Raw genomic sequence first — 11411 nt, 5'->3', positions numbered from 1 at the left:
TTGCAAGAACTGTGCTCTACCAACTGAGCCACACATCTGAGTGGTGAGAGAGAGACAATAATTCAAAGTCGAAAGTGTACTGAGGACCCAGCTGCAAAGTACGCTTCCAGGTAATTACCACAGAACATTTTCACTGGGGAACTAGCTGGATAACTGTAAACCTAGCTACATAAAGTGCATGCATCTATGGCTACAAGATAGGAAGTTAACAATTGCTCATTTGTGCCTTCCTCATTAGCAAGGACGTCTGTATAAAATTGGAGAGTCAATTACAGTACCCAATGACAAGTCGAATAGCCAATATATTTGAAATGAATTAAATTTAATAAACTAATCTTGTATACAAATAGCAATAAGGTTGATTGATGTAAAATGACATAGATTAGAAAGAAAACATTGGTAGACAGAATTTAACACCATGTTACAGCTACAGTCTGTGTGTAGGTTATGCATGTTTTATTGTCAGGTTGACCTGACATTAGTATGAATAAAACAGTGCCTGTCTCGTTGCAGTGAAGCATGGCCACAGTCCTCTTTCTGTCAGAGTATTTAACTGTAATTTGCTGCTACTTACAAAAAAAAAACACAACAGAGATTGCACAGTGCATCTTCTCCGGGGAAAGGGCAAGTTCATGGCTAGAATCCACAAAGCATCTCAGTGTAGAAGTTCTGATCTAGGATCTGCCCATGTAATCCTATTCACTATGATCTAAAAAGGTTAAACCGATCCCGGATCATCACTTCTTCTCGGAGATGCTTTGTGGACCTTTTTCTGTCTTTGTGGATGTTTTATGTGGAGCACTCTCATTTTAAAGTTCTTGTGTCAAAGTAATTATGCAATTACTGAAGTCATGACTGCAAAAGTGCTTTTAAAAATAGCAAAGCTATTGCAACATCTTCCCATCTTCTTTTGTCCTCAGTAGAAATAACTGCCAAAAGCAGCCGCCACACAGAACAAACTGTCCTAGAGGAAGGAAAATAGTAATTATCACGGACTATCAAAAAAATTACAATTCCTCATAACAGACTGGAAGATAAAATGCTTACATTCATGAAAATGTCCTGAGCGTAGCTGTCTGTGTCAGCATCCCAGAAACACCTGGCAGCCATCCTGGTGAGACAGGAAGAAGTCATCAGATCCTTTTAATGAACTTTAACACAAAGAAAGAAGCTTTGGAAATCACAATACAACAACCACAGAGACCAACATAATGCATTTTGACATTAAAGCCACCACTAGGTGTCATGCACGCTCCCCGATAAAAAGGTACAGGACACAGAGCATAGTCCCTTACAGTCTAGTTATGTTTTAGCCTGTAAGGGTTCACCCCTTCCATTACAACTAAAAGCTTTAGGGTACCTTTGTTCACTCTAGTGCTCAACAATGACTCTATGAGGATAAGTGGGGTCCATAAGACTTGTGAACTAAAAAGATGGTCAGAGATGGCCTTGAAATTGGGCACACAAATAGTAGCTTAGGAGAAAGGAAAACAGACATCCTCCGTGCATATTATGTAAACGGTATAGGAGCTAGTGCCACATCCTCCGTGCATATTATCTAAACGGTATAGGAGCTAGTGCCACATCCTCCGTGCATATTATCTAAACGGTATAGGAGCTAGTGACACATCCTCCGTGCATATTATCTAAACGGTATAGGAGCTAGTGACACATCCTCCGTGCATATTATCTAAACGGTATAGGAGCTAGTGCCACATCCTCCGTGCATATTATCTAAACGGTATAGGAGCTAGTGCCACATCCTCCGTGCATATTATGTAAACGGTATAGGAGCTAGTGCCACATCCTCCGTGCATATTATGTAAACGGTATAGGAGCTAGTGCCACATCCTCCGTGCATATTATCTAAACGGTATAGGAGCTAGTGCCACATCCTCCGTGCATATTATCTAAACGGTATAGGAGCTAGTGCCACATCCTCCGTGCATATTATCTAAACGGTATAGGAGCTAGTGCCACATCCTCCGTGCATATTATCTAAATGGTATAGGAGCTAATGCCACATCCTCCGTGCATATTATCTAAACGGTATAGGAGCTAGTGACACATCCTCCGTGCATATTATCTAAACGGTATAGGAGCTAGTGACACATCCTCCGTGCATATTATCTAAACGCTATAGGAGCTAGTGACACATCCTCCGTGCATATTATCTAAACGGTATAGGAGCTAGTGCCACATCCTCCGTGCATATTATCTAAACGGTATAGGAGCTAGTGCCACATCCTCCGTGCATATTATCTAAACGGTATAGGAGCTAGTGACACATCCTCCGTGCATATTATCTAAACGGTATAGGAGCTAGTGCCACATCCTCCGTGCATATTATCTAAACGGTATAGGAGCTAGTGCCACATCCTCCGTGCATATTATCTAAACGGTATAGGAGCTAGTGACACATCCTCCGTGCATATTATCTAAACGGTATAGGAGCTAGTGCCACATCCTCCGTGCATATTATCTAAACGGTATAGGAGCTAGTGCCACATCCTCCGTGCATATTATCTAAACGGTATAGGAGCTAGTGACCGTTCACTCACTTGACACCTTCTCCTCGCTGCTCTCCAATTACCACTTGTACCACCAGCTTGTATCGATCAAAGCCCACATCTGTCATTGGAGAGAGAGAGACCATTATCATTAACTGTATTTGTTACAAGGTAAATTGAGAAAAATAAATAAAAAATAACAGCAAGATACAGGATTCTTACCGGGTCCAAGTTCAATGTCAAATTATTTTGTGTTTTTAATTAACCTTTATTTTGACAGGGAAAACATATTGAGACCTAGATCTCTTTTCCAAATGTGGAAAGGCACCAGACCATCAACATTAAATGTATTTTGAATTTTGTTCTAGCAACACTGTGCATTAAAACTAAAAGCAGATTTACCTAGCTCTGTGGAGACCCTAGGAACCTCAACAGTTAACCAATCCTGTGAACGGGTTAGGAACCTCAACAGTTAACTAATCCTGTGAACGGGTTAGGAACCTCAACAGTTAACTAATCCTGTGAACGGGTTAGGAACCTCAACAGTTAACTAATCCTGTGAACAGCAGTTAACCAATCCTGTGAACGGGTTAGGAACCTCAACAGTTAACCAATCCTGTGAACGGGTTAGGAACCTCAATAGTTAACCAATCCTGTGAACGGGTTAGGAACCTCAATAGTTAACCAATCCTGTGAACAGGTTAGGAACCTCAATAGTTAACTAATCCTGTGAACAGGTTAGGAAACTCAGGTGTCTATACTTCAAACAACAAAGTTAGATAAGACGGAAGTTTATGAAGGGCCTTGTAAACAAAAAGAAAGTAATGTAGAGATCTATGGGTTTTTAGTGAAGTCCAACCAACCTTTTGATACAGGATACAGTGATGAGTATCAAAACTGTCACATGTAACAAAATTACGGCCACTATGGGAGATGGCATCCAAAGGTTTAATTGTAGTAGCAGCTGCACTTCGATAAATAATATCACAATAATCAAGAACAGATAAAAAAAAAAGGTTGACTGAATAATCTGCTTCCTACTGCTTAGAGAAAGGCACCATCTGTTTCTGTAGAAAAAGACAACTTTAAATCTTAGCTTCTCAACCAGCTCATCTATATATGTTTTTTAAACGTCAAATCCATATCAATCCAAAAGCCTAAGTATTTATATTCGGGAACACGTTCGATTGGAGAACCATCTAATGAGTGAACATGTAGTTTAAAAACAACATGTATTTCGTTTTGCCCATACTAAGCACAAGTTTTAAAAATCAGCAAGGGATTTCTGCATAGATATAACATTTGACTGTAGTTTTGACAAAGCCAGATCAACAGTCAGGGTAACAGCATACATAATAGTATCATCCAAATATAGATGAAGTTTACTATTTTTCGCAGATAGACCAACGGTGTTTATATAAATAGTGAATAGGTCCCAAAATCGACCCCTGCGGTAGACCTTTATGTACTTCTAGACTTAACACCATCAATCACGATGGTCTGAGTTCTGTCACCAAGATAATCATGAAACCATGAACAGGTGTCAGAGCTCAGGTCTATCGAGGACAACTTATTCAATAAAATGGCATGATCAACTGTGTCAAAAGCTTTTGACAAGTCCACAAACAAAGCAGGACATTTAATTTAGTGTCTAAAGCATTGACAAGTTCATTGACAACTGTAGTGGTAGTTGTAATAGTACTATGTCCAGGACTAAACCCTGACTGTAGTGGTTGTTGTAATAGTACTAATGCCCAGGACTAAACCCTGACTGTAGTGGTTGTTGTAATAGTACTATGTCCAGGACTAAACCCTGACTGTAGTGGTTGCTGTAATAGTACTATGTCCAGGACTAAACCCTGACTGTAGTGGTTGTTGTAATAGTACTATGTCCAGGACTAAACCCTGACTGTAGTGGTTGTTGTAATAGTACTATATCCAGGACTAAACCCTGACTGTAGTGGTTGTTGTAATAGTACTATGTCCAGGACTAAACCCTGACTGTAGTGGTTGTTGTAATAGTACTATGTCCAGGACTAAACCCTGATTGATTTATATTCATAATACATTAGTCAGAATGAAAGAAAAATAGCTGTACATTTACCAAGGATTCTAGAATCATAGACAAGGAAGCCTTGGAATGGGGTGATAGTTATTGAGATCACTACTTTCCCCGTCCTTACAGAGCGGCAGCACAAGAGCTGATTTCCATACTTTTGCCATATTTCCTGATAACAATGGTCAAACTAAAACGTGCGTTATTGAGCCAACAATGGCCGCTGCACATTTAAGCAGACCAGGATCCAATTTGTCGGCCCCTATGGATTTCTTGTTGTCTACTGATAGCAAAGCATCCAGGACTTCTTTTAAACTGATGCATGCTTAATATATGGTTTAAGGCCAAACAACACTGCTATAAATGCAAGGTAAGAAAAGTTGTGTTTAATGTCAAACGATTTTGGACAAATCTGTCAAGACACCAACCATGAGAAAGGGTTAAACATAGTTTCTAAATCAACTCGTGAATTGTATTAAATGTAGCCATGTTTTCCCCTTATATCTTAAAATAATGGCAAAATAGACGGCAAAAAAATGTGGCAGAATATTATCAATGACTTAACAGCTGTAACAAGTTGTCCACCGCAGGAAATCCTCACTGACGCCCAGGTTTATAGACAGATCTATAAGTTATTTAAGATTGAGTTGGGAGGGGTGAGAGAGACAAAGACACTCATTACTATACATTTACTAATCTTATTAGGATAAGAGTTGCTTCACAACGTCAGCCGCAGTTAGAGGCTTTGTAACGGCTGAGTAGTTTCTCACCCTTTAGTTTGTCCTTTATGCAATCTGCTAATGAACGGGACAGAACGCCGACCTCATCCGGATCATACTGCACCCCAGACAGTTGTTCTCTCAGGATATCACGAATGCATTCCTTCACAACAGCTGCTTTGAACCTGAAATAAAAACAAAATGATAGATAGAGAGGGAAAGACAGAGAGACACACCAGGCTGCCCTGCTAACTAACGTTAGCTAGCTAGATATTAGATAGCCAACTAATTTTGTTTCATAGCTAGCTATATATCTAGTCTACATAACAGTAAATTGTGCAACAAAATGTCTTGAACGTTGACTGGTGCAGCAGCATAGCTAAAGACTGTATATTATATTGGCAAGATATTTGAGTGACTGCTCTAACAATGTGAAATATGTACTCAAATATGGAAGGCAGGTGGGAGGCGAGATCCGATAGGACAATTCTAGCCAATGAGAGGGCAGATACGCATGTAAACTGCAGGCCATAGGCATAGATAGAGGAATCATCTGTGTAGCTGTACCATTATAGCGTCTGTGACAGTATGGGCAGCACCATTAAGGCTATCGCCATTTTAAAGTAGTCAATTGTATTCTAATTCATTGGCTGATTGCTCCCAACTCATGAATCCCCACACAGTTGACTACTTTAAAATGGTGGAAGCCCTCAATGGCGATGCTAAAACGGGTTATATCCATGATGAGTCATCTATCAGATCTCTATGACAACAGGAACAACTCCAATACAAAGTCGTTTTTGGGGTAAGTTGCCGAAATGCCACGTGCATCCACTTATCTCAGTAACAACCTAACCATTACCAAACTTCTATTTGATAAAATAAGCCTCATGTACTGAATTAGCAATTCAGTGTTTTTGGTGACCTATTTTGACACGCTCTCATTGACCGCCAAAGAAAAAGGTGACTCTTCATCAAATTATTTTAGAGTAGCAGGTAGCCTAGAGATTAGAGCCGAACGGTCGCTGGTTCCATTACTGGAGCTGACAAAGTGCATTCCACCACCTACTGTGTGGGTGAATAATAAGGATCCCAAAAAAGGAAATGATGTAAGTTTAAAAAAAATCTAATATCATACAAACTATCAAAAAACAGATTAACAATAAAAAATAAAAAAATGTATACAAATAAAATCAGGTCCCTACAAAGGCTCAATGGACTCCTGTGAGGGCAGAACATTTCCTAGCAACAATAGTCCTTGCAGTGCTTCTGTCGTTTAGTCTTGGAGCCCCAAAAACTTCTCGGCTGCAGATATAATCATGTCCAGCTTCTTGGACTTCTTTGACAATTGTGCTGTACAATTAATCACTGTGGATAAACTCTTCACAATGAGTGAATCCAGATCACCCAATTGACTTAAAACAACTGGTTGCAATACATCCACCACCATATCTTCAACACTATTGCCTCTTGCTCCTTCGACTCTCTTCACCGCCTCCACATAAGAGATCTGCTGTATAGCCCTGACACCTCAACCTCCTTCACCCTAACAGGATACTCAGAGAAGGAAGTCCAGAGTATGATCCCACCACAGTTGCAATGTTTTCCCATTGACAGATTCTTCAATACTATACTTCTCCTGTCTGAAAACATTTGACACGTGACCATATCCTTTACAATTCCCGCATTGTAATGTTTGGACACAAATGCTCTCACTGCATACCTCTCATTAGGTAGAGGTCTCCTCAAACGGTGGGTATACTTTGTGGAACGTTCCAACAGGAATCTGTTCCAAAAACTTCGTAAAGTACAAGAATGCTAAGAAACAATGCATACAAAGTAGCATGATCAATTCAACTAGCTGACGAATAGGCATCAATTTACCACGTAGCTTATTCTTAATGTTTGTCCATAGGCTACCAGAGTGAGGGCAGACATATTCCAGAATAAAAGTGGTGAGTGAAAACCTTAATTAAATAGCCGACTCCCTACCTGGTATCTTATTCTGCCGCTATACAACTTTGTATGCGTTGTTTGTTGACAACCTTGTCGTTTACAAAGTTTTTGGAACAGATTCCTTTTGGAACGTTCCACAAATTATATCCACCCTCCTCAAACAACAATAACATCGATAGGCTTTTCTCCTTCCTTCTATTTACCATACTGGTCAGGCGACGTACACTGACCACTCCTCGGATTTTCTGACTAATGTATTCGTCATCTATATCCAACGAGACTCCAGCTATAACTCATTTGGCAGGCGCCCTACTCCGAAGATCAATACATGTTACTTCTGACGTGGACAGCTTAACCAGGTCCAGTGCACACTTCTTCGGTTCTTCATCAACACAATTAACCAAAACTCGGCCGCTTCTAGTCACCTTGATTCAACCCACATTTCTTCAGTCCTATAACGTTATATTACAAATGGAGTTCCCAAATGAATCTCCTAACGCAGTGCATTATTGGACCGGTCCTTGTCTTCTACCACAACTTTTTCTCGTTTTGTTCCATTCTTTGATTTCACTATTTTACATTCATTGTCACACACTTCACTTTTGGACACTTTCAGATTCAAGCAGTCGCCATTTCCTCCCAACCACTACTACCGTACTCCTTCGAACCTCCAACGACCATCCAAATTATTTTCGTGGGCGCAGTAAAACCTCTCACTTTGCCTCTTACTCTCTTGAATAGCTAACGTTAGCTAGCTAACTTTACCGCTAGCATTGAGTGTGGCAACTTACTTGTGATGATAATTCGGTCTAATGAGGTAAGTATTTCCTCCGGTATCTGCTCCCTCCATTTTAACTGCGTATGTATTATGGTGCGTTGGATGGTAAGAAAACTAATTTAGCAAATAATACATAAAAACATGGAGCTTGAGATAAAGCCTCAAGAGGACAGATTAAACGTTTGCTTATGTTACCATAACAACATTTCCGCTTCCGGAAGTGTATCGAACCAAGCGTATCCTTCTCTCAACGATTGTTGGAACTTGGAAGATGTTGTCGTAACAACGTTCAACATTTGAAGTCTCGTTCAAGACTTCAAATGTTGAACGTTGTTACAACATCTTCCAAGAGCCAATTTGAGGTCAAAATAATCAGCCAAAAAGAAAAAAATACGTAAGTAATAGTATTTATATTGTAATCGACTGTGAAGTAATGCACATTGGGAGATTTTATTTTTTTTACAAAAAATGTGATTTCAATTGTATGAAAAATGTTGAAACAATTCAGTTGATATTTGCATCCAATCTTTCTTTGGTCAAACAACTTATTTTCACAAGGTTCTTGTTCTTTTTTTCACCTTCAAATCATCTTTTCTCTCAATTTAGGATTGGTAGTTTTGACATGGAGGCGAGGTTAGGGGGGATGGGTAATAAAGGTCATGATGAGACTGAAATAACTTGTTCTTTAGTATCCTAAACAACAAGTTTCCATCCCCTACTTTCTATTTTTAATAAAGTTATTTACCCCTTCCCCCAACCCAAGTTCCTTTACCTTAAACCAGGTTTGTATCCTATTCACAACCCTTCCCTTTAAATGTAAACCCTTACCCTAAACCAGGTTCATATCCTCTACCCAACCCCTCCTCCTTTTATTATAATTTGTATTTATTTATTTTTACTTTAATTCTTTACATTTTAATTCCATAAAAGTTTGTTTTAATCAAATCAAACTGAGGAAGAAAAAATGGAGAACCACCCTGTCCCACTTGTACCTTGGTAAACCTGACCTTCACCAGACCGATACATTGAGAAGAGATTGGAAAACTCTAAACAAACAACAACACGAAGAGTTATCTATCCAAAACCGAAGCTGTATGGGTAAACCACTTCTCCAACTTTTTGGCTCTATAACAAAGAACAAACATCAAAAACATATACATGATCAAATAGAATCAACTATTAAAGACTACCAGAACCCACTGGATTCTCCAATTACATTGAATAAACTACAGGACAAAATAAAAACCCTCCAACCCTAAAAAACCAGTGGGGTTGATGGTATCCTAAATTAAATGATAAAATATACAGACCACAAATTCCAATTGGCTATAGTTAAACTCTTTAACATCATCCTCAACTCTGGCATATTCTCCAATATTTGGAAGCAGAATACCTGGGTAGAGGATATGAACCTGGTTTAGGATAAGGGTACAGGTTGGAAATAGGATACAAACTTGGTTTAGAATACCTGACCACTGTGACTGACTCAAAATTAAGGAAATATTTGACTATGTACAGCCTTGCTATTGAGAAAGGCCGCTGAAAGCAGACCTGACTCTCAAGAGAAGACAGGCTATGTGCACACTGCCCACAAAATGAGGTGGAAACTGAGCTGCACTTTCTAGCCAAATGTATGACCATATTAGAGACACATATTTCTCTCAGATTACACAGAACCACAAAGAATTCAAAAACAAAACCAATTTTGATATATTCACATATCTATTTTAGTTTATTTAGCAGACATTCTTATCCAGAGTTAGAGTTAGATAAACTAATTAATGTTATACATTGCTACAGGACACGAGTCAACAACAGTCTATTGCATTATCAACTCTTACATATTTTATTACATATTTACCTTTAATGATATTATTACTATGATGAATAACTATAACTACATTATCCAGAGCGACTTACATACATTTCATTTTCATTTCATGCATTTTTTAAAATTATTTGTTTTGTACAGGCCCCCCGTGGGAATTGAACCCACAATCCTGGCGTTGCACACACCATGCTCTACCAACTGAGCCACAGGAAATAGGAAATACCACAGTGTGCAATCACAGCAGCAAGATTTGTGACCTGTTGCCACAAGAAAATGGCAACCAGTGAAGAACAAACACCATTGTAAATACAACCAATATTTATGTTTATTTATTTTCCCTTTTGTACTATTTGCACATCATTACAACACTATATATAGACATAATATGACATTTGAAATGTCTTTATTCTTTTGGAACTTTTGTAAGTGTAATGTTTACTGTAACATTTTTATTGTTTATTTCACTAAGTGTTTATTATAGAGTTCACTTGCTTTGGCAATGTTAACATGTGTTTCCCATGCCAAAAGCTCTTAAATTGAATTGAAATAGAAGAGGGCATGAAGTCCTGAGATGTCACTACCAGTCCCAAAGGTCGTCGTTGCTCAAATAAGAACTGAAACGCACTATGAGACCATCAGGACCCACGCCTCACCCCATTGGTCATTTAATAGCAAATGGGCTCTAAGCAACGCTTCCACCACCGTGTCCAAGGATAAGCTGTCCAAAGTGGCAAAGTAGTTAGCTAGCTAGCTAGGTACTGTCGACGTAGCAGAACTAGAAACAATTCAGCCAGCTGTGACTGACTGACAGATATCGAGCTATATACCATGCTGTATGTAAACTGAACAGGTTAGCTAATGCACTGCTCCAAAACCGCCAAAGAAAGTCACACTACAGTTTGCAACTGCACATGGGGACATAGATCGTACTTTTTGGAGAAATGTCCTCTGGTCTGATGAAACAAAAATAGAACTGTTTGGCCATAATGACCATCGTTATGTTTGGAGGAAAAGGGGGAGGCTTGCAAGCCAAAACACACCATCCCAACCGTGAATCACGGGAGTGGCAGCATCATGTTGTGGGGGTGCTTTGATGCAGGAGGGACTGGTGCACTTCACAAAATAGACGGCATCATGAGGAAAGAAAATTATGTGGATATATTGAAGCAACATCTCAAGACGTCAGTCAGGAAGTTAAAGCTTGGTCGCAAACGGGTCTTCCAAATGGACAATGACCCAAAGCATAATTCAAAAGTTGTGGCAAAATGGCTTAAGGACAACAAAGTCAAGGTATTGGAGTGGCCATCACAAAGCCCTGACCTCAATCCCATTGAAAATTTGTGGGCAGAACTGAAAAAGTGTGTGCGAGCAAGGAGGCCTACAAACCTGACTCAGTTACAGCTGCTCTGTCAGGAGGAATGGGCCAAAATTCACCCAACTTTTTGTGGGAAGCTTGTGGAAGGCTACCCGAAACGTTTGACCCAAGTTAAGCAATTTAAAGGCAATGCTACCAAATACTAAGTGAGTGTATGTAAACTTCTGACCCACAGGGAATGTGATG

General features: G+C 39.4%; 1 protein-coding gene across 5 annotated transcripts; it reads right to left on the bottom strand.

Moving 5' to 3' along the window:
* Window positions 1-303: 303 nt before the first annotated feature.
* On the bottom strand, window positions 304-8318 carry dynlt2b (dynein light chain Tctex-type 2B). Of its 5 annotated transcripts, none has more exons than XM_014149824.2 (5): window positions 8033-8318; window positions 5337-5470; window positions 2562-2631; window positions 1048-1111; window positions 304-964 (listed from the first exon to the last, which is right to left on the bottom strand). In XM_014149824.2, the coding sequence occupies exons 1-5, from the start codon at window positions 8089-8091 to the stop codon at window positions 917-919; spliced, it is 375 nt and encodes a 124-aa protein (XP_014005299.1). In that variant the 5' UTR covers window positions 8092-8318; the 3' UTR covers window positions 304-916.
* Window positions 8319-11411: the final 3093 nt, after the last annotated feature.

This window comes from Salmo salar, chromosome ssa16 (genome assembly GCF_905237065.1).
Source record: "Salmo salar chromosome ssa16, Ssal_v3.1, whole genome shotgun sequence".
NCBI lineage: Eukaryota > Metazoa > Chordata > Actinopteri > Salmoniformes > Salmonidae > Salmo > Salmo salar.
This window is presented reverse-complemented; position numbering and strand designations above follow the sequence as displayed.

Bases quoted from the DNA above. Each gene is read 5' to 3' on its own strand.
- dynlt2b (XM_014149824.2), bottom strand. From the start codon at position 8,091: ATGGAGGGAGCAGATACCGGAGGAAATACTTACCTCATTAGACCGAAT. The intron at 5,471-8,032 runs GTAAGTTGCCAC...TTTTTATTTCAG, and splicing joins AGACCGAATTATCATCACAA to GTTCAAAGCAGCTGTTGTGA. The intron at 1,112-2,561 runs GTGAGTGAACGG...CTGTCTCACCAG, and splicing joins CAGCGAGGAGAAGGTGTCAA to GATGGCTGCCAGGTGTTTCT.